Source organism: Papaver somniferum, chromosome 5 (genome assembly GCF_003573695.1).
Source record: "Papaver somniferum cultivar HN1 chromosome 5, ASM357369v1, whole genome shotgun sequence".
NCBI classification, from domain to species: Eukaryota; Viridiplantae; Streptophyta; class Magnoliopsida; order Ranunculales; family Papaveraceae; genus Papaver; species Papaver somniferum.
The window spans coordinates 58,079,015-58,103,589 of record NC_039362.1 but is presented as its reverse complement, the minus strand read 5'-3'; the positions used below and the strand labels follow the sequence as shown (position 1 = coordinate 58,103,589).

Here is a 24,575-nt window from a genome sequence, read left to right as displayed (position 1 = left end):
CTAAAATATTTTCCCATACCCCCAAACTTAAATCTAACATTGTCCTCAATGTTTCCAATGATAAAATTAACAGCATGAACGAGGAGACATTGTTACCACTTGAAGCAAAAAGGGTTTAGGAAAGATATTACCGTGTTGCGTGAGATTGGGTTACCTCCCAAGAAGTGCTAAGCTTAAAGTCTTCAGCCAGACATCAAATACCTCAAAAAGGATCTTCACCTTCCAAAGTCATATACCAATAGCCGAAAAAGTTGTGGGTCCATAATACCAAATAGAGCTAACACCAATATGAGACAACTGCACTGGTTCAGAAAAATGAACAGAAGGAGCACATCCTCATCTAAGGTTTCTTGCAAGACAACCGGATCTATCCAGAGCCTCCAGTTGGGCTTCATAAGAGTTTCTTGAAAAATAGATTCATCCGAAAAACGGGTTTCTAATATATGGATTTCCTCCTGAACAGTATCAGGCGGATCAGGTTGTGGAGTCTGAATAGACTCAAGCGATACCTCAGATGCACTAGGCTTGAGTCCCAAGTTAGGGACTTCTACTGGGGATAATTGACAATCTCTACCCCCAAATTTAGGGTAATCACTATTCTCCGTAAGACCTTTAACTATGGCTTGAATTTCTGGATCCGGAGAGTATTTAAAATACTCTAGAGCTTCTTCTAGTTCACTACCCCCAAACTTAGAGTTTTGGGTGTCTCTAGATAAATTAGTCACAATATTCCCAATTTCTAGACTATCCGGTTCCTGAAAAAGGTCAATTGCTTTCTCTGAGTTATAATCAGGTGGTTCATCCTCTAAATTCTTTTGAGGTATACTAGCTATAGGACATATGTTTCATATCCTCTATGGTCATCCCTAGAGTTTCCTTATTGTGTTGAAGCACGGGTAGTGCCTAATCTCATGATCACTATCCAAATCGGAAGTTATAGGCAAAATCTCAGATGGGCCTACAAATGCATAATTGGGGTCCAACTTAGGAGGATCTTTAGGCTCTTCGAAATAAGGGCTTAAGGTAGATTCGGTAGCTAGTAATGGTTCAAACCTAGATTTCCATCTATCGGTATCTAACATAGGAATAAAATCCAACAGAGCATTTACTTGTTCAATGTTGCTATCATCGTCGAAATCCATGCTAAAACGGGCTAGACAACTCTCTAATGGATCTTCTGATTCGGTGTTTGGTACAGACTTCGGAACTAAGGTTCCTATCATGTTGACCTCTTCAATGCACGTGTCATCTATCTCAGAGGGTAGCTTACTAATATTAAAAATGTTCAGCTCAATAGTCATATTATCAAAAGACAAATTCATAATACCATTTCGACAGTTAATGATCGCATTGGATGTAGCTAAAAACGGGCGACCTAAAATCACTGGTATTTGGTTCTCTGGGTCAGGGATAGGTTGGGTATCTAGGATAACAAAATCCACCGGATATATAAACTTGTCGACCTCTATGAGAACATCCTCGATCACACCACGAGGAATTTTAACGGACCTATCAGCTAACTGAAGTGTCAACTGTGTAGGTTTCATCTCACCAAGTCCTATCTTAAGGTACACATGGTATGGCAGTAAGTTCACACTGTCTCCTAAGTCAAGCAACGCTTTCTCAACACGGTACTTACCTATTGTACAAGCAATGGTAGGGGACCCTGGGTCTTTATACTTAGGAGTAGTGGTATTCTGAATAATAGAACACATGACTAGCTATGAAGGCTTTCTTCTGGACATTGAGCTTACGCTTTCGCGTACATAAGTCCTTAAGGAACTTGGCATAAGAGGGAATCTGCCTAATTGCATCTAATAATGGAAGGTTGATATTAACCTGCTTAAAAACCTCCATTATATCATTAAAGTTGGACTCCCTCTTAGTCGGAACTAGCAGCTGGGGGAACGGGGCTCTGGGAACAAAGCCGGGCTCATCAGGACCCTCATTGGTCTCTTTGGAGACTCTATCAGTCTCCTCATTTTCTGGCTCATAAGGGTGAACTACAGCATGTTCACTATCAGGCATGGCAACCTTATTGTCAACTTTCTTTCCACTCCTAAGGGTTGTAATAGAGTTCACATGATTGTACGGTTTCTCTGCTTTAGGATTGGGTTGAGTTTGACTAGGAAACTTACCTTTTTCCCTCAAAGACTCATTTATATGACTAACCTGGGTTTTCAACTCGGAAATAGCCTGAGAGTTAGCTTGACCTATTCTCTTATTTTCTTCTATACCTTGAGCAACAGATTGCTGAAACTGCATAGTGTTACGAGTTAACAAAGCAAGAGACTCTTTTAAACTCATAATCTTCTTATCCAAAGGGTTCTGAAACTGTGCCGGGGCTGAAGGATTCTTAGGATAGCCAAAACCTGGGGGAGCTTGAGAGTTACTAGACTGACCTTGATTCTGTCCCTTAGACCAAGAAAGGTTGGGATGGTTTCTCCAGCCAGGGTTATAGGTTTCTGAATAAGGGTCAAACTTCTGACGGTTATCGAATCTAGTGTTGTTATAAAGAGCATTGGCTTGCTCTTCAACAGTATGGTCTTCCCAAAAAGGCTCTATTCTACCACTAGTACCACTAGAATGACCTAATTCCAACGCTTCTAACCTTTTGGCTATGGCTGCTATTTTAGCATCTGACTCATAGGATCCTTCTACCCTATTGACATTTCCTCTACTTAGAAGAATTGTTTTCTGGGGTTCCCTATTATTTTCCCATTGTTGGGTCTTATTGGCGATTTCATTCAAAAATGTCATTGCCTCATCAACAGTTTTATTCTCAAACCCACCTGTGCATAAGGACTCAACCATGGTCGTTGTTGAATAGTCTAAACCCTCGTAGAGGATCTGAACTAACCTAACCTTCTCTAAACCATGATGAGGACATTGAGAAATTAAGTCATTGAACCTTTCTAAATACCTATATAAAGATTCTCCCTCTTGTTGAGAAAAAGTACAAATTTGTGTCCTAATAGACGATGTTTTGTGCCTTGGGAAAAACTTATGTATAAAGGCAGATGTAAGTTGTTCATAGGTTTCAATTGACTCAGAATCCAAACTATACAGCCAAGATTTGGCTTTATCTTTTAAGGAAAAGGGGAATAACCTAAGTTTCAGTGCATCATCACTAAGGTTTTTAATTTTCAGAGTACTACATACTTCCTCAAATTCCCTAACATGAAAATAGGGGTTCTCATTCTATTTTCCTAAAAAGGTTGGGAGCATCTGTAAAGTCCCAGGTTTGAGTTCATAATTTGCCTCGGTTTCAGCTAACTTGATACAAGACGGACGAGAGGTCCTAGTTGGGTTCAATAAAGCTTTTAAAGTTGCCATTTCTGGCACTACCAAAGGACTATGAGAACTTTCTTCATAAAGACGCAGATTCTCAAAACTGAAGTTTCCAAAAACGGGGCTCTCTAAAGAAGAGTCTTCGAGCTCCCCGCCTTCACAAAAAGAACTACTAGGTTTATCACTAATCAGACGACCTAGAGTGTTTCTTTTCCAAGCCCGTTCTACCTCGGGCATACACTAGAAAAACAAAACTAAAAAGAAAAGCCCTAAAAGGGAAGGGAAGTTCTATGCAAACACAAACAAGGCTGACTCCACCACAGCAAACCTACTGAATTCTAGCAAACAAAAAGCATGATGGCTCCACTTAGATTTTTTCTAGACCAGCTTCTAATCCTTCGAAAGGGAATTCGTTACAATTTAAGCAAACCCCTCTGGAGTCAATCCGAGTCAAAGTAAGTTGAATTGAGGCGAGGGAAGCTCAGTGGAGCTTTGATACCCAAGGCCTCACCGCTATCACAAGGCGGCGCAGTAACGCATTCAACTCACAGAGACCATCATGAACTTCGAAGTATGCTAAAAGAGTAACCAATATTTTTCGAACGACTTTCCTACTAAGCTCGTTACCCTATAGGTCTCATTCTATTCCAAATTTTAAAGCTTAGGTTCGCGTTTGGTTTCGTTTTCCTAAGGCGGGCAAGAAGGGAACGGTGATGAAATCCGAACCCTTATCTTGTATTGGCCAGGCCTTGCCCTTTACTAGGAATTTAAAAACAGTCCAAATTCGTCCTCAATCAATGAATCACCTTAAGGAATACAGTAACTCGCTTACAGGAGATTCGCGAGTGTTTCGATTGACTTACCTCCCGTACCAGACGGGAGATGAACCGTTGAAGTCGACTCGCACCACGACTCCTATGTCATGTACGAACCCGAGGTGCCGAGACGATATCGTAATCGTCGTCCTTCCCTGCACACAGTTTGTATTTAAGGTACCCTTCCGTAGGGTAAAAATAACTTAAAAATGTCCAACGTCACAGTCCAAGTCCAAAGTAAAGTGCAAAAATATTACAAAAATTTCCTAATACAATTATAAAAAAAATTTAAAAATTAAAAATTAAAAAAAATAATAAAACTAAATCCTAAAAAAATTTATTTGTCTTCTTTTTTTCTTTTCTTTTAGCTTTAAGCTTTGTTCCAAGTCCTTAGTATCCAACTTCAAACCTGCAAATCAAAGACACACCCAAAGAAACGTAAAAAGGAACAAATCAAAATAATAATAAAAAAATCTAAAAATGCTACCTAAACACAAATCCGCGTCGGCGGCGCCAAAAATTTTATGATTTTTCAAAAGTTGTTGTAGTGATAGTGGTAAAAAGATTCGTTTCAGATATGAAGGAAATAATTTTTAGATTTAATAAAAATAAAGCAAATTAATTTTCAAAGAGTGATGTCAAGATTTAAAATGGACAAAGGCTCCGGATTCACTATTACTTCAAGTTGATTGGTTACAAAAATATTTCATAATTATTATCTAGCTCTTTTTCCATTAAACACTTATTAATCTATAAGGTATCCAAATATTAAATTGTAATCCTTAAGCATGATTTATCAAAGAATTAATTCTAAGCATAAAACATCAAACTGATTCACAACTAATTAAGAAACCCATTTTTATCTCTTTTTTTTTATTGATCCAAGTGAATTAAATAAAATAAATAATTAAGAAATTATAAAAAGAATTTACCAATCAAACATGAGTGAATAGCTCCTCCGTCGCCTCAGTCACCAGGTATTTTAGCCGCTCATCATGTTGGAAAACCTCTCAAAATATTTCATTGATGCTCAAAAGTGTTTTACAATGAAGAGAAAGACAAGAAAATGATATAAAACAGGATTTTGCGACCCACAGAAGGCGTCCAGAATCAACGATAGAGATAAAGTGTTGTTGTCGTTGAAAAACTATGACCCACGAACGACAGTCGTTGTCTTTGTTGGTAAACGACTACCTTTGGTAGTCTGTTCTTCCTCTTCTTCTTCCTCCTCGAGCAGCAGCAGCAGCAGAACCAGAATCTCTGCAACTTCAATTTTCTTGCTATGTAGTGCTCTAAACCTCTCCCAATTCTCTCTAAACTTGCTAGCCTTTCCCAAACTTTTTTGCCTCGTATTTATAGTGAATTGGAGCCAAAAATCCGACCATTGATTGCATATATTCTCCATTTAATCCAAATACTCTCGGCTGCCAATAATAACAAAAATTTCCATTTTTAATCCCATGCACGCGTTAACTTTGATCCTGCACGCTCCCAAATGTCTTCTCCACGCCTCAACACTCTTCCAACGCTAGTAGGACTCTTCCATGCACACAAGAACTCCATTTTTGCTCGTGTTACAGTGCACGTGCTCTGTTTTGGGCTCAAGGATCATCACGCATTTTCCAGCCACTTCTGATCGAACCCACTGCCCATAATGTGTTCCTCATGCCATATCACATCTTCTTATCAAGTTTGAGCGATTGAATCTCTCTAAAACACCTTCATTTTGTTGATTGAAACTCTAACAGTTGAGAACTTCATTTCTCGCCAAAAAAAAGTTTTTGAATTTAAAGAGATGAAGTGCCCCTAATTGTCTGTGGAGTGTAAACAGCAAATGCCCAACTGAGGTGCCCCTTAGTAATTGGGTTGCCCCTTAACCAAAATGAGAGTCCGAATAACAAATGTCCTCCGGGGATGCCCCGCATAATTTTTCGAGCAGATCTTTCCAAAAATGTTTATTTCCTAAAAATACATAAAAGCACAATATTAGTACAAAAATAGAGTTCCAACAATACGGACATTGAGGACAAATTAGACACAAAAATGTGTCTATCAAAATACATGCCAAATTTTTATCTCGATATAATTATGGTGCAATTACCCGTTATATATTTTTAAGGTGTAGTCTCAAATTTCCTGGAACTGGTCTCTATTCACCATCTAAAGTGGAAATTCTGAAAGTGTGTCATAGTTACATCTTTCTCAGTTTTGATTGTATCGAACTTTCTTCTAAGATTTTGGCACCTTTTGTTAGGGCTTCTTCAATTTTGTTATATCCATATTATTATTGTATGAAACATAAAAAGGAAGTAACATCAAACAATAAATTATCGTCGAGTTCAAAGAATAAGATGTAGTTATGCCATAAATATTGTAGATCACATGGGTAAACTATCCACATAATACGCTCAACTGTTACTCTGATGTTCAGCTTAAAATAAATAATTCTACATTTAAAGAACTCCAAATAGATTAGTTAATTTCTGGTCCATTCTATCCAAGATCGTTGGAAAATCAATTTTATTTTTACGTGAAGATATATAATTTTTTGGCTTAGCGGTTTTTCCGGATATACGTAGAGCATATGACGTATCTCCACGATATTTCGTGTAGTCGAGATAATACCAAGTTTATTCGTTTGTAAAGTTTATTCCCCAACCTAAATATTGGTTCTAACCTTGATTTTTTTTCCTATATGCAACCTCTACTGATATATTTCTGGTTAATAATCAACTTTGTCCTTGTACAAATAACTTTACGTTCTTACAACTTTGCATAATCATTTGGATGTGAGTATGTCTCTAGACATTCTGTGGTATCCTAAAAAAATATTTGTTTTTCGTTAAGTTTCATATTAGTTATAACATGTTACGCTTTGCTTCAGCATTTTGATCCCTATTTTTAGGATGGTAAGCCTTCGACTTCTAATCCTGAATTATGCTTTTGATATATCTCTAATTTCAGAATTCAACATAACCAGCTTCCCATGACTTGCTTTAGTAGAAGCCTTTATATGTTGTAACTATTTAGAATACTCATTCAGTCGTTTCTTTTAGCATGTTTGTATTTTCCATATTATTAACTCGTTATTAAGTTTTAAGTCACTCTTTGACAACAACTTATATTTTCTAACCCATCCTATAACGGGACTCAACCTTTTATGTGCATCTAGGTACATTTTCATGTCCATCAAAGTATGGATGTTGTGGGTAATCTTGTGTACATTTTCAAGTCAATGTATATATATTTGCAGACATGTTTTCCATAGCAGATATATTAATCTTGTGTACATTTTCATTGCGTGTTGACAGTATTATCGGCTCAATAAAACATATTTGGAATGCTCTCTTATGTTTAGTAATTTAGGGATAAATGAAAGATTATTAATTTAGGCATGTTATAACACCTACCCATTGACACGGAAAGATCAATAACTTCCTTCAAATTATCACCAACCTATAATATCCAGAATATGAATATTCAAAATATTATGGCATGTGTAAATATGAAACAAAATGGTAAACATAATATTATCCATATTTGTATCTCTATCCATAATTTTGCAAAAGATACATTTTCCCACTCTCGCCTATCTAGGCACATACATTGATTAAGAGTCAACACAATGATGTCTTTCCAAAGCAATGATATTCGGACATGCTTCAACGATTTCTTCTCCAATAACATCCACAGATATCAGGCAATTTTTTCCTAAAAAATCTCTGCCCATAATAAATGTAACTACACGAAATGGTCTTTTAGGATCCCATAATTACAAATTGTTTAATCAACTCCTTCGACGCAAAGTCTATGATGCAATAGAACTTCGTCCTACATAATTAGTTTAATATGTCTCAGAAATTTAGCACGTGGATTCTTTTGATCATTTCCACGAACACTGGTTTCAATTATTTCTTAAGAGCCTTGAACGTATAATATGCGGCACAACGACCTCTCAAGAAAAGAATCAAAACAATTAAAGAAGAATCAGCAGTGAGAAACATGTATTTAGCTAGGCGCAAACTTGCGACTAATGTTTAGCACTACCATTTAGAGAGAGGAAAATCGCATTACATACCCGCATGAAACCAATTACTTTCTTTTGAGGTTGGTATCCAACTACTCTGGCAAAAGTTATTGTGTCTCCACAGTAAAAACGACGGAAATAGTTTGGTAACCATGATGAACCTGGGAAAAGTTCAAAATATTCATTTAATTCAGAATCTCATACTTCAAGTTGCAGCAACAGATACTCCTGAATATACCAGCTACATTATTCCAATTTTATATTGGTTTCGGCATAATTAGAAATCGTCAAGAAACTTGCCAAATTCGTGTAGATGTTCATCAAGGAGATATAATCACTAATCAAGTACTTTTTCATTAGTTGTCTTATGGATGTTTTATCTCACACGTAGTTTATATTGTACAAATCACCGACATTATGACTGATAAAATACATCCTTGCAATCGCAAAACCCATCGTCTTATTTTTCAATTATTTTTCTTGTCCACACAAAATGCTACAGAGATTCTTGATGAGGATATGCTTTGTAAGTAAGGTTAATATTCAGAGTACACCATCAATGTTGACTTATAGTCTTCTAAAACTTTTTTAACTTTCTTCATTGACTTACTCACATCATACACAATTCTTTGTTCTCCGAGAAGATGGATAGCTAATCGAACAACGTTAGGATCTTGTTGGTGTGTAGCGAAGGATCATATAAACATCATGCAGCCTCTAGTGGTCCAATATATCTTGCATTGATGTACTATTGTGCCTCGTCACATTTACTGAAAACCAACGTCACATCGTACATCGTCATGACCTTTTCAGATATATTTATTTAAAGACCCTTACTTACCCCACCAATTTCAACATCAATGCGTCCAATAAATACTTTAGAAAATTATGGGTTGCATGGAAAAACATTTTTATTGCACACTATGTATTCACCGTGAACAATTATCTCATTCTCATCATTATGCCGACAATAAATTTGATACCCACCTTCATCCATGCTTGGACCGTTAAGGTGTTTCTTTGGATAACCTTTATTACATTTTACATTTTTCATGCATATAGATAGAATCCTTATTACATGGACCATGTATGATGTACCATACATTTCCTAACAGTTTGAAACAAAACTGGGCCAGTTTTTTCATGTGAAAATTCGCTTGGTTCAAAATGTTCAACTGGCTCATTGTTCGATTTTTTTCGAGATCATCTGGCCGCGTTTTTGAATTTCAATCGTAAACACACGTGTGTAACCGCTTTGCCAAACATTTTTTTCTGATTTCTGCCACTAAATGGTCCTTTTTTTAACTCAAGGGCATGTAGGACGATCAGAAGCATATTGTTGTGGCATGAACTCGTCTTTAATCTCCACCCAACTGGGATTCACACTCATTGTCCGGAAGACGTCTAGGTGTTAATTTAAACATGTGGTTGCCATTAATCTTAATATATCTTAATTATATGCATGATGGCATGATATGGCTTACTTTCTTTCCTGGGTTTCGTCCCATCACACCAACATAACAATCCGTTGTCAGTTACATTTGATAATTTGTTTTTATGGTATAGCGCTCCTGTTTTGGTTCACAAGTTACATTTGACAAATTTTTTTGTAAGATACATCGAGTTGCATTTTCTTGATGTCTTCTCTTTTTGTTTCTTCTTGTGTGTGCACTTTAGACAGGGTTGTTGAGCTCTCTTTAAGTTGTATTCGCCCGCCCACGGCTTGTGTGCATCTTAATACAATTCATTTTGAACGATCAGAAAAGAAAAGAAAAAAACGCTGCCAGTGTATCTTGGATTTTCATGAGATAGTATAGACAATTTTGTTCGGTTGATTCCCAAGCATTTACTAATGACTCTAAAAAAAGTTTTTAGCTCTTAGAATGGTAAAATGGTTTCCTATCCGAAATATGGAAATTGTCAAACTATTCGAGAGTCGATCAAGATTTAATATGCTCTCTTATAGAATTATCCAGTTGTTTCATACCAAGTTTCCAACTCAGCTAACCTATGGAAATAGCAGGACGTACATAGTGCAAGGGAAAGTGTACACTCCTCTTGAATAGGAATTCCATTGCTCATTCTTATGATGCACTCCCAAGATAATTTCACGTAGAAAGCTCTTCATATCTTATTGTTACATGATAATTTATCAGAATTCTAGTAAAAGCAACAATGTTATCCTAGTATCAATATGAAATGCTGTACATGTTACATTTTTAACCCCTTGCTAAAAATGTTTTAGTTTTAGCAAGGTATCAAATTAACACTAAACTTTAGTAAATAAAAAGCCTATCATTCATGTTTCAGAATATATAATGTAGCATTTCGTGTTTGATACTGACAAAAAGATAGGTTCTTATGCAAGTGTGTAAGCGAACTTGACTACTTGAGGAAGGAGAACCATAAATTTTTCTTTTAGAACAATCACCACATAGCTCATCAACAGATTAACCCCTGAATCCTGATCCCTCCATCTTTCACTGGGAAACCGTCAGAATTTATCAAATCCAACCTTTTCCTTACGTCGCCATCTTTCTCACGCCTTTCAACATCATCCGAGCATGGGTAAGTTCTGCTCTCAGTTCTCATTTCATGTCTAAATACTCAGAGATTTCCAATTTCATCTTATCTCATAAGAAAGTGAAACACCTAATGGGTATAGCAGTCAAAAGTAACAGAATCCCCATTATCACGCCTCCTCAACATTCATGGTCCAATTACCATAATGTCACAAAACATCTCGCTCTTCAAGCTTCTTATCTTACAAAACAGAGATGTGATTAAATATCCCCAAAAAGAAGTCTGTCATTGCATCAGATTGTTCTACAATAGAGAAAATGGGTAAAAAAGAATCAACTCGGAGTACTGTAACGATTAAATGATGTCCGACTATCAACATATTCTCCTCTAAAGGAAAGTGCTGAGAAAACAGCATTAGTATCTGATTGATAGAAAACAATGTATAGAGATAAAAGGTTTTTTACATGTACACCTATGCCGCACTATATATTGGTATCTGAAGCATGTAAAGTTCTGGTTTACTCAAATAACTACGCCATCTGTGGGAGTCGAACCCACAACTACATGGTTAAATCCATGTGCTCTGCCATTTGAGCTAAGACAGCAAGAAGAGAATGTACCTGACACCCTGCTTTATACACATTTAACCTCAACATTATGGTCTTAAGTTTGCTTTTGTCTCCCTTTCTAAACCTCCATCATCATCTCTGCAGCCATCCTCTAGCTCCTTAGTGAAACCTATGTTACGCATTGATATCATACACAAAAACCCTTCAGCCGCTAACAAAACCGTAACCCTTATCGTGCTTCAGAATTGTTTGTGGGATTATAGGTATTTATATTAGACTGATGCCACTAACCTGATGGTAGTCTTGGACATGTTCTATAATCAGGCCAGTGAGCGATTTTCCCATTAAGCAAAGATGCCAAATATAGGTAGCATCCATTGTTATCATATACAGAGACGATGCTAGCAACTCAACTACCAATACCCATAATTTTATGGTAGAATTGAACTCATTCACCACGACAAAGATGTCAGAATCATTGATGCTAACAAAATCATTGTTATAAACCATGGAAAAAAATAATATGCCAACCCCACAAAGTTGAAATAGATCGTACAAAATCAGACTCACAAAACTCGATAAGATAAAGTCGACGGAAATATCTAGGGATATAATTATCTTACTTTGACTGCATCAACCTTTGCAGTACCATAGAAATACTACTGGGCGAATTATCTTACTTTGACTGCATCAACCTTTGCAGTACCATAGAAATACTACTGGGCTACTAATTATATCATTTGTCTAAGATAACCACCTCTGTCCATCTGTCTGCAATGTGACATCATTGGTATACCCCCACAAAGTTAAGCAGTCAACATTTTTATGTTTTATATGCCGATAGACTATGCATTGAAAACTTGCTTTGGTAATAAAATATCATCAATAACCTCAAGCAGAACAAACAGTAAAAGAATAGATAACTTCTGCAATACTATCCAGAAGCTCTTGCAAATTTGTTGCAGTTTTTAACTCTTTTCATTTGTTTCACCAAGTTCTCTTTCATGCTCAGTAAGCAGCAGTATAAGCAGAATCTGATAAAGATACTTGATCACAATACCCTAAGTAAGATTGTCAATTGTTCTTAGGGGAACAATGCAATGCTTTTTCTCTTCCCTGGGTGCAACAGTTGTTTACTTCGCTCTTCTTCAACTAAACAGAAAATAAGCCAAACAAAGAAGAAAAAAGGAAGTCAAGATCATCGGTGCAGGATAGATAACAATGAATAAACCATTTATTATTACCTAATTAACATATATGAAGGCAAGATACGTTGTAGTCTAACCTAAAACCAAGGCCTTAACGCCATAGTAATTCAAATGTATATAAATGACACAACATCAGTCCTATAATTAAGCCCAGAAGAAATTTAACATTGCACTTAAAAAGAAAAAAGAAAGGACTCCAGAATTTTGAGAATACAATCTTGATCATCTGCATCCTGGGTCTTATATTATCACATTAGTTTTTAGAAACAAAATAAGCAAGGATTTAATTGTTGTCTGTATTGATATTGACATGTATAACGGGACTGTATCCTTATTCTCGTCCGCTTAATCAGTTCGTCAAAAGATATATCAGACTATGGAGTGAATGGTTTGATTACTGAATATCGATTCTTCCTTCAACTTGGAATAGATTCACAAAAATTATTACTTTTTTTATATGTAAAATTATTTTGTAGGGAGACAGCAAATGAAGATTAGATGGAGAAAGAGAGCTTCAGTCAACAAAGTCCTAGAATCTAAGCTCCATTCATGCCCACTTCTACTCCTAAGATCCCATCATTATACAAAAGGACGACGGCTACTTTCGGGACATTGACCCAGTCCCTCAAAGGAATGAAGCAAGGAAGATAAGATTCAAGACGATTGATAACGAACGTATGATCATTACGCTTCAACCGGGTTATTCTATTCCACCTCTTAGAAAGAAAAGAACTTAAAAAAATAAATAACCAATAATCAAAATAAGATTAAGCTAGAATAAAATCACCTCAATTCTCAGACTATTACAGAATAGACGCCAACCTGCAAAAATAACCCATGAACAAAAACAAATCAAAAACCTAAAAACATAATACATAGTACCAAAAATCAAAAAGATTTATTCTGCATAAAAAAAATCAAATAGGTATCACAAAATAATCTTACCTTTTTGGTATGCTTCACCTGGCAAGCTTGTCAATACCTAATCAGCAATTGAAGAGCCTATGTACAGAAATCAAGGATTCAGCTTACACGGTGGAAAAACATGACAACGACATAACAGAAGTAATAAATTGAATCACATAAATATGAAGTTCCTAAATCAAAATTCATATTTGAGATATTGTTGTTGTGACATCAAATTAGATACAAAGAACTCGAACGGATTATCAGAAACCAATTGGCGACAGTAAAATTTACACTCTTACAGGGAAGAAAATTACCTTTAAGCTGAATGTGTGCAGAAAGATCATGAATATTTTAGAATTCTGATATGATTTAGCAATAAAATTGAACAAAAGCGAAATATCTAGCAACCAAGAATGAAATGTATAATTAAAAATGATATTAACTATTGTTAATGATGATATTACAACATTGTGAATAATGTTGCTGAAATTTGGAACCAAAAATTCATTCAGCAAATTTTTTCTCAGTGAGCCGAGTGAGGCGGAAGCCAAAAACATAAATACACCGAAAAATGATAAAACCAAACCAAGGAAAGAACAAAAAATATTAAGGGGTCAGCGAAACAACAAAAGTTAGAATTTTTTGGATCTGGTTACTTAAGACCACAAAGATAAATTAGCACGACTTTGACGATTGCCCTAAACAGTTTCCTTAACAAAGATCTTAATTTGAAGATAGTTGAACCCAAACAAATGAATTGATTAGTCATTCTGTGCAAATGAATTGATTCTTGCATACGTTAAGGTGAACAAATCCACATGGTACTTAGAAAACACCTAAACCCAAATGTTTCTATATAGCTCATTTCCCTAGTAACTATTAATAACTCTAATGCATGGGGACACTTGAGAATAGCGCCACCAAAAAGTATTGTTTTACTCTCCTGACATGAGAACAAATCATGTTAATAAGATAAAGATTGTAGAGACGCAAGCGAGGATTGAACATCTATGACGCTGACCATCATTTGCTACTACAAACAATATGGGCATGGCAATTTTTGGATATGCAAACTCCAAATGACAGGCGTTCTTAACCGTGTCAATAAGATGGCACTCTACCATGCTAGAACGTAACCAAGATTGCATGCACATATTCGTACATGGAAATATAAATCTGAGGATTGATTAACAATGCATATTAAAGGTGCAAACCACTTATCAAAATAATTCACTCAAAAAAGTCACCCACTTAGCTAAGGAGATTGAATAAACCCCATCAATTTACACATCTGTGAATTATCTAGCTAATGTTGTAGCTAAGTGAAGCATTACCTTCATTGAGTTAAGAGTTAAATCCAACAAAAAGTTGTCTCCATCCTTGATTATGGATAATGGTGTAATATTCCATCGCCCTGCTGCAGAGTCTGTACCTGAAATAATCAAGCCAAAAACAATATCACAATAAACTCGAATATATCCTGGAACACTATTAACACAATATCACATTATGGTCTCTGCTTCTATTAAGGCTAATGCGGTGAGATCAGGCATGGTAATAGAGGAAAAGCAGCTTTATGATCTACACTATCTCCCTTTAGCTTTTTCCACATAAACCAATTATGACCATCTACCAAATCCCCCATCGCACCTATGACCAATCGATATAGCTGCAGCATTCACATCAAATAAACCTTAGTTAGATCCTTAAAATAAATTCAAGTGATTTCAATAGTTCGAACTTTAAAATCACGGACATCTGCTATACAATCATAGTCAAAATCAAACTTTATACAATTAATGAATTAATTCACGATTACAAACACATTCATTAACAACATCTTTCTCAAAAATAGGTTCTGGGCGATTCGTTGTCTCTCTGCTCTAGGTTTTCCATTGGTCAATTTAAACAGCCACAATCAAACCCGAAAAAATAAACAAAAACCCTAAAACAAATTCAGGACGTAATATTTTGATTTCAAATTGAGACAGAAGTTCGAATTTGGTGAAACACTTCTTTGTGATAAATCTTTGCCTCCTAAATTTTCTGGAAACAGCAATTGGAAATCAATATGAAGAGCATATGGGGCATCAGTAACTCAACACAGATAGATAGTTCAGAAAAATTAAATCAGTGTTATCAACTTCTGCCTCTTAAATTTCCAGCAAACTTCAAGCAACATCAATCAGAAAGAGAAAAAATTAAATAAATAAAGATTTAAAAATTATAGGGTTTCAACATATTTACCTTCTATTCCTATCCTCTGCATCGTATTTTTGATTAAACCTTGCCTCCTGAATCTTCGGAAAACATCAAGCACACAGACCGTATGAACGAAAGATTCTCAAAAATCTAGAGTTTCTGCGAGATAGAAGAATAAGCGTAGCAGCAGAAAAAGAGAGAACGTTTTATGTGCACCAAATATGTCACCCCGCCCTACTTCTGTCGACCCACACGAAACATAACCGATCATTCCCAGCCGTCGAAATCAAACTCGATCCGATTTACCTGGGCCGCCTGATTACCCTCCCTGGTAAATCCTGTCCACTCTTTGACTCTTTGATCAAGGACACAAAGTGCACCTTTTTTTATAACAGTGATTTTGAAATCAAGTTTTCCTAAAGGGTTGTGAAAAACTGAACTCAGTGATGGTGTGTGGTCAATTCTGAACTTCCGAGCACTGGTATATTCATCGGGACTCAACTCGTGAAGATCTTTCGGTTCATCAGGTAAGATAACTTTGCGTTTTCGCAAAGCAGCAACGAGAACCATAGCCATATGAGTGAAAGGACTTCCTGACAGGATCTTGTGTCTGTAAAAAGGGGTTCCAACTAAGAAGACTAAAACTGAAATGGCTAATCCAAGTGTAGGAAGGCCATAGCCGAGGGACCAACCAACATTATCTTGAACGTAGACGACAACCGTGTTTGCAAAAAGTGTTCCAATGAATATGGTAAACATCCACCAATTAAAGAAGGATAACTTTTGGAGCTTCTCTTTGGGTTCATAACGGTCGAATTGTTCAGCACCCAGTGTTGATATGTTAGGCTTGGTTCCACCATTTCCTATTGCAATTATGTAAAGTGCGGTATAAAAGATGGCGACTTGAAACGAGGAAGCTCGGGCATCACAGTCCTGCGCGAGTACCCCATTTCCACATAACGGTGGCTTCAATGCGGGTAATGAAACTGATAAAGTTAATAAACACATTCCCTGTTCAAGAACAAGATGTTCTTTTTTTTGGTACAAACAAGAACAAGATGTTAATTGCTGATGAAATTATGAACAATATTTGCCAAAAAAAAATAAAATTGAAAGAGAATTTGGCGAAAATATTATGGTGAGCTTGTTGCATGTAAACTTGAGGGAAATATTTACCAGAAAGTAAATGGCAGAAGAGACTACGAATGTCCAGTACCGGCCAAGATAGGTATCTGCAATATAAGCACCGATAGGTGTCATCCATGTCGTGCCAATCCAATTGGTCACGTTATTTGATGATTCAACCGTGCCTTCATGCAGTCTAGTCGTTAAGTAAACCACCAAATTCGCAAGAACTCCAAAATACGCCATTCTTTCAAGCAGTTCATAGCCTTTATACAATAGAAACAGTTCAAGTGAGCTAGTTTAGATTTTAGAATCAAATAAATGTGTAAAAGTAAGAATGTTTGTGTAGGCATACAGGATACAGTACCTACGATAAAAGAGCAAGCCTTCCACCTGCCACCCTTTGATCTAAGGATAGGCCGATCCTTGAGATCTACCGTACCATCTTGTGTATAGCCTTCCTTGGACTCCATGCCGCCAATCCATTTCTCTTCTTCCATTATGTTGCCTTCTTCTGGTGTTTCAACAACTTGGAGTTTTGCTGTTGGAAATTTGAACTAATGGTGGCCGGGGATATGTTCACTTATAGTGTACTTGGTTCCATCGATACGCATGAAATTATCGGGAACTCGTTAAGTCAACATAATTTAAATTAGTACTTAATGCACAACATGTAAGAGGGTAGGTACTAGAGGGAGTTACGGAGTATTGTTATTGAAAACCATTTTTATTTTTTAATTGCCACAAGGAACAAAAAGGATTCTTATAATGTCGAGAGATTCCACAAAAAAAAATGTGAATTTCTCACAAATTTCTTTGCTTGAATTATTGAAAAGAATCATAGTACTAGTATATACTCATTCAAAGGAAGGACTGTTAAGAATTTATTGAGATGGGTATAGTCTGTATGAATTATTGTGGATTCAATGGGTGTCATGACCACGAATTTTGGTCTGAATTGCCATTCGCCATCAATTGTGCCTCTTGTTGTTCATGACTTCATATGTCAATTTACATTGACTAGGCAAATATCTGATTTCGTAGTGACGCTTTGGGGCTGCCATTTACCAGCCTATAAATAACACGTGAATTAGTGAGTGCAGTGCAGCCAAGCCAACTTGTAACTTTTTGAACAAGGTCTGGATTTCAACTTTGTTGTCGTTGTCATTTCCTTTGAGTCTGTCTTTGCAGTAATATTGGGCATAAATTGAACCCACGACTTTTGCATCAAACAAACTCATGAAAGTTTCTCGCATCTGCCAAAAAGATTTTTTTTTCCCTTTCTGATGGCCCCCTCCTGTCAAATTCATTAAACCTTTTTGATGGTATAATTTTATTCAATGACAAGTTGATCTATCATACCATACATTTCAGTTTCGAGGGTTTAGAGCAGCCATAGTCCTGTTTAATCAGTCAATAACTCGTATATAGATCTGACAATCAGCTTGTATTTCGGTGCTACGAAGAACCAGTCTTTGCAGGAAAAATAAAGAAATTCAGCAGCCAGAACCTGCAGCCAGGTATTGATCCCTAACAGCTATATGAATCTATTTTTAAGGATGCGGTCCCCGCATATCCCCACAACCTACAGAAAGTCGGAGATGGTAAAATACTCGATTATAGAGTATTATCCAAATAAATAATCCCAACTTGCAATATTAACTTCCGTGAGTAAATGGATCACTGATGCTTCTAAGTTCTAAGGTAGAAAATAGGTACTTGACAATGCGAGACGGGCAAGAAATCCACACCAAATCAACTCCAACAAAAAACCTGTGAAACATTTGTATTGCATTTTTTTAAGACTTATTTGATCACGTGAATAGGATCTCAAACTAATTTTTCTAAGTTTGATTCACAATTACATAAAATCCAATTTAAAGCCTTCCAACGCAGTCATAAGTCTTATAGAAATCTGACAATTGACAATTTACCAAACAAAATTCTGTAATTTGTTTTTGGTACTTGAAAAAGATGTAGAAATTCAACTCGCGCTCCATTGTACATTGAACTCCTCTCCTTACTACGACTACATTGCCCTGCGGCCCTTGCCTACCTCTTGTCATTTCCCTCGGCATTATTTGTTTCCGTTTGAAGAACCAGTCTTTACAGAAAAAAGGAAAATCAGTAGGTATCCAGCCAGAACCTGCAGCCAGGTATTGATGCATTCATTAGCAGCTATCTGCATCTATGATTTAAGGATGCGGTCCCGTATATCAGCAAAAGTCTTCACATCAGATCCCCACAACCTGCACAGGCAGAGATGGTAGAATACTTGATTATAGAGTATTATGATAATCTAAACAGTTAAATTTGAAGAGCACTAGGAAATCAACCAAGAAAAGAACATGTTCTTGGTCTGCAAAGTAGCAAAGTTACAAGGATGTCCTTCTATTAGACAGGAAAGATTAAAATACTTCATAAGATTCTAATGGTGAAATGTATAGGACACAGTTAACATCAGAAAAACTATACAGAGGGCCTACAGGGCCTTCGTTTCCCATGAAGAATCTCTCAGCCTAGAAACGGACAATTAGAAAGATCCAAAACTCTATCAAACTGGATTTCTTTTGGTTAATCAGTTTATTATTTTACTTATGGATCATATTTAGCTATAAATAGTGTGTTCAAGTAGAGCCATTATTCTTTACCAACAGTCGACACCAGCTGTGTTCGCGCCTACTTTATCCGCATCATGATCATCCCCAACATGCACTGCTTTGGCAGCCTCAACACCAACTCCCTCTATAAACCATGTCGGAGTTTAGACTACATTAACACGCGATAAAAATAGGTTCCAGAAGAATAGAACGTATGAGCCCATATATATAGGTAGTGGTTATACTTACCTAAAGCAGCTTTGAAGATCTCCGTGTCTGGCTTCTCATATCCTACCTCTGAAGATATGATAGTGGCATCAAACCTTAACAAAATCAAGGGGAAAAAATCACTTCTTTTACGCAATTAAAAATGTAACGCCATCACATGGATTACATGGTAATTCAATTTTAATGATTTCATGAATTTCAACCACGAGGCAGTAGCAGTGATGTTATTTACGGGATAATTACATGAAAAAGCTTCTGCAGTTTAACAACAGTTAAGAAATGCAAGCAGATAAGAGTTTTTTGAAGTAAAAGACAAAACTGAAGTAGGATGATATATAAGAGTAGTTGAAACACAGCTTACATATCTGCAACATTTAGGTCCTTCGACAGCTTCCTTAGACGAGTATCGAAATTTGACACGACCGCCAGTTTAACTGCAATACTGGATATCTCATATACTTAGTGACGAAAATTTCTAAGGATCCAGTAAACAAAAGCTCATTGGAACTTAAGTATCTACAAGAGAAAGAAAATACTTGATACAAATTACCTCCATCATCTTTTAAAAGGCGCAGTGTTTCGTAAGCTCCTGTGGGGAGATCCCACGCATCACCCTTCGCAAAATACTGCTCCAAAGAAATCATTAAGACATCAGTACACAAGGATGCAGCTTTTAGGAGATGAGATAAATCTATTTAATAATCCTACACAAACCTCGATCAAGGCTCTTTAAAGAAAATACAGTATGATAATATATTCCAAGGGATTAATAACAACGATACATTAACTGTTAGTAACGGGAAAGGAACATGACCTCGTATACTTCTTCAAAGTAGTCATTATTGTCAGAACCTGTTGCTTCAGAAACAACAAGTCTCCAAAATGGCCTCCCATCACCCTACCAAGACCAAATTAAGACAATAAGAACTGTACCAAGATGGCTTTTTACACCTACTTAGTTGGCAACTCAGCATACTTTAGTTCTTTTTCATGTAAACTGAAAGTAGTTAAAAGATAAAAAAGGAAAATGTACACTGCTAGCAAAAGAGAGACCATATGCATTGGCAATTTTCTGCACACAACATTTATGATTATTGGCTCTACAAGTACAATCTAAGTAGAACACCAACATCAAGTTCAAGACTTGCAGGCCCAATCACAAGCATCTTCCAATGTTCAGTTAAGAAACCTATGTACAGCAAGTGCTGATTATAAAGCACCGCATACTGGAGAAGTTGAATCTTATATTAATTTTATATTCCTGTTGTCAGAACTCAGAATCACAAAACCATACAAAACAAGAGATAACATTAACTGTTGTAGATTAACTATTCATTACTTGGATACAACCGACAAAGATTTAATGGCCGTCACAACCACCACTTTCTACTCCCAATCATGTTCCAGAACCAGATCCTGTTGCTGATCCAGATCCAACCCTAATTCCCTTACCAACACCAAATCCATGCCTACCAGCAAGGCCTCCACCTGCCCCAGGCCCCCAGCTCCACCACTTAACGCCTCCACCTCCACCAGCACCATCACCTTCAAGCCACCACTAGCTCCATACCCTCACACATCCAGATCCTCCTTCACTCTTCCTCCCCTACCACAAACGGACCCACCAGGTCCACCTCCTTCGCATCCTTCAGCACCTATCCACGACCATGGCCTGAAGCACCACCAATCCCACCAGCATTTCCTACACCAACCCCATCTCCAAACTTCAACGTTACCTGACATACCACCACCAATACCACCTCCAGTACCCCAGCTTCAAATCATTTAAATACTTTCGCATTGCAACAGTTTAAATGGAAACATTGATAGGCTATGACTATATGATATTATCAACTGTCTAGTATTTTGACTCATATATACACATATCTTCAAACCTAGAAATACCAATAGCTATCGTGGTCTCTCCATTACATTGTTACCATAGGCATCATCAGTAAGCCCATACATTGGTTCAAAATCAAAATACACAAGACAGAAGATAATAATGCACCTCATAACGAAGCTTCTTTGGCCAAGGAGCTGCAAAAGCTCTTCTAAATCCATATTTTATCTCAGTAGCATTCACATTTAAACCTGACATACATAAGTACAAAAAATAACCAGATCAAACACATAATACAAAAATAGAAGAACAATCCCATAACACATTGTTTTACTCACCATGTTTCCTCCCAATATCAGCATATGTTTCTTCAACAGGCTTTGCCAACTGCAATAAGGTTCCTCCGGCATCCAATAACAAAGCATCATAAGCTCTCTTCCCTACCTCACCTCCAGCTGCATAAGGAAACATAGTTAACATGAAATAATCCAAAATCAAATTTTGCTCAAAATCACTCAAATTGGGGAAGAGATTATAAACCAACCTGTATGAATTGCCATTGATGACCTCCCGGAAAGCGTTTGAATCTTGGGATTGAAAGTATTTACTCCTCTGGCTCTGAAGAAAGCTCCAGCCGAGCATCTACTCAAGCAAGCTTCCATGGCTCTGCCAAAATTAAGCGAAGAAAACTAGAGAAATGTGAAAGATGTACATAAGCACCCAAAACATTTTTTATTGCCAAATTTACACTTAACTAATTGAGAAATTCTTTGAAGGAGTTCACTAGATGTGCGGTTTTACTGATTGATGAATGTTGGAGGTAAGATGTTGGAGAAAACTGAACCATAGATAGTTCACAAATGAATGATCAGAACATCTGGTTCAGTTTTCTACAACTCTTACTTACAACTTCAACATTTTCTCTGGTTTGCTAGTCTTGATGCTTGCTGGAATACAACAAGTGCACAACAGTGTACGTAGTGATCGGTGGACATGAGACGTTGGAGGAAACCAAATTTATCGAGTTCATTTTAAAACCGCAAATTTAGTTTCATCCAACTCTCATTTCCAGCATTCAACTTGATGCACTTTGTATTAATGCATCGTTCAAATGTTTTCATCTGCTTCAGACTTCAAGTTTCTTCCATTGCATGTGCTGAATCATTCTTGGGACTGTTGGAGGTCAGACATTCGCAAAAACTGAACCACACAATGCGTGGAAATGTATATTCTGGAGCAGCTGTTTCTTCCTACAACTTTGGTGCTGCATTTTAGAGGCAAGGCTGCAGTCCTGCAGAGAATTTTAGAGGCAACACCAATCACTACTATTCAGCATGTGAGGCAACGTAGTACTAAAAGCTCGCACCTCTTTTGGAGTAGTACTCATGAGTTCATTTCATGTGAGCTCTTATTTTCGACATTGATATTATTCATTTGTTGTTGGCTCCTCTTTTGGTGAAAGCCTGAAATGAGATGTTGGAGGAAAATGAACCAGAATCATAAGATCTGTTTATTATTGCCACTGCGCAGCTGGTTCATTCTATTCCAACTCTCATTTACGACTTTGGCACCTCTAGCGCTTCCACTTCATGATGATATTGTAGCAAATAAGTAAGGAAACATCAATCTCCAATCCTCACTTTTAACTTAGCATTCCTTGCTTCATAGTGAAGGTTGTAGGTGAGATGTGGGAGAAAACTAAACCTATATCAATTTATCAGAAATAGTACTTCTGGTTTAGTCTCATCCAACTCTCATCTACGACTTTGACACTCTCTTCATTATGTTTCAATCCACAGTGAAGGTTGTAAGTGAGATGTTGGAGGAAACTAAACCAGCATTCCCTAACTGATTAGTACTGGTTTAGTCTCGTCCAACTCTCATCTACAACTATGACACTGTATTCTTCAGTTCCCACTCCAGGTACAATCTAGAATGAGTCTCCTACATATCGTCAGTGGATGTTGGATGTGAGACATTGGAGGAAACTAAATTGATCATAAACGAAATACTCTCTCCGTTCTTTTTTAATAGGCCAGTTTCTATAAATAAAAGTTTTTAAAAAATAGGCCAGTTTCCTAATTGGGAAAGTCAAATCTTATTTTAGTTTTTTGGGATCACCTTTCTCTTAACTTCTTTTAATGACAAGTGTCATGTAGACCACTTCACTTTACTTCTTTTACTAACAAGTGTCATGGAGACCATTTCACTTCACTTCTTTTATTGACAAGTGTCATGAGGACCACTTTCAATGATCAGTTCTCTTAATTTCCTTAAATTTCACTAAAAACAAAACTGACCTATTAAAAAAGAACGGAGGGAGTAATAAACAACAACTTAGTTTCATCCAATTCTCACTTCCAAGCATTAACAACATTCTTCAAAATTTAGCTGCAATTAAGTGAAAGATTGGAGGTGAGATGTTGGAGGAAACTGGGCCATTAGTTAAAGCTCAAATACAAAAAATGTGCTAAACTGGTTCAGTTTCCTACAACTCTCACTTACAACTTTGACACCATAACTTGTAAACTCCATAACTGGTGAATGAAGACAGATTGCTGCTTTGTATTTATAACAAGAAATATCAGCCATGATACATTTCTCTCACAATCTGCATGTTGGTACCTTCTTCTGCTCTAGAAGAGAATAATAATATGCTTTAAAGGACAAGTTTGGTAGGGTTTTGGGTGTTTGGGACTTGTTTTAGGTCCTATGTGATATGCTTCTAGGAATTGGACATACAAATATGCTTCCAGGAATTGGACATACAAATTTGAACTTAGCTTGATTACTTTTTGACCCAATGGAAAAAAATATGGAGTCCAAAATTGCTTTTGACAGTGCCCAAATAAGCATAACACAATTTCCAATCTATTTTCGGAACAGTGAACAACAACAAATATGTATATATATCACTTCCAATTCCGTCACCATTATTGCAGTTAATTCATAATCTATATGTGTATCCCTTGTTAGAGACTTAAAAGTTTAAACTTCAGTTAGCTCTATATATATCAACAAATAATATTCATTCAATTTCCACCAAATAATAATAGTAGACCAAACTTTAGGGAAGCTGAATTACTGGGCGGAGCCAGAAACCAATCTATGGGTGAGCAAAAAAAAAATTCAGGGGTTGCAAAAATGTAAAATGGGCTTATAAGCGGACCTTTTCAAAGAACGATTTTTTGGGGACCATGGTTTTTTTTGGGGACCATGGTTTTATTTTGGGTAA

At 36.6% G+C, this 24,575-nt stretch overlaps 1 protein-coding gene, 1 long non-coding RNA gene and 1 pseudogene across 2 annotated transcripts; 1 reads left to right on the top strand and 2 right to left on the bottom strand.

Annotated features, from left to right (window-relative positions):
• The first annotated feature begins 2,872 nt into the window (after positions 1-2,872).
• On the top strand, positions 2,873-2,972 carry LOC113284871 (annotated as a pseudogene).
• A 9,086-nt stretch (positions 2,973-12,058) lies between these two features.
• On the bottom strand, positions 12,059-16,535 carry LOC113277445. Its single transcript, XR_003324936.1, has 5 exons — positions 15,590-16,535; positions 14,677-15,011; positions 13,379-13,435; positions 13,221-13,255; positions 12,059-12,377 (listed from the first exon to the last, which is right to left on the bottom strand). It is a non-coding gene; the product is annotated as an uncharacterized LOC113277445 (long non-coding RNA).
• Positions 16,536-18,668: 2,133 nt separating this feature from the next.
• LOC113277443 (haloacid dehalogenase-like hydrolase domain-containing protein 3) lies at positions 18,669-22,002 on the bottom strand. Its single transcript, XM_026526540.1, has 9 exons — positions 21,885-22,002; positions 21,679-21,789; positions 21,509-21,591; positions 20,312-20,395; positions 20,048-20,123; positions 19,859-19,931; positions 19,519-19,592; positions 19,321-19,414; positions 18,669-18,918 (listed from the first exon to the last, which is right to left on the bottom strand). The coding sequence occupies exons 1-9, from the start codon at positions 22,000-22,002 to the stop codon at positions 18,858-18,860; spliced, it is 774 nt and encodes a 257-aa protein (XP_026382325.1). The 3' UTR covers positions 18,669-18,857.
• Positions 22,003-24,575: the final 2,573 nt, after the last annotated feature.

Bases quoted from the DNA above. Each gene is read 5' to 3' on its own strand.
- LOC113277443 (XM_026526540.1), bottom strand. From the start codon at position 22,002: ATGGAAGCTTGCTTGAGTAGATGCTCGGCTGGAGCTTTCTTCAGAGCC. The intron at 21,592-21,678 runs GTGAGTAAAACA...TATGTATGTCAG, and splicing joins TGATATTGGGAGGAAACATG to GTTTAAATGTGAATGCTACT. The intron at 19,415-19,518 runs GTAAGTATAACC...CATGGTTTATAG, and splicing joins GATCTTCAAAGCTGCTTTAG to AGGGAGTTGGTGTTGAGGCT.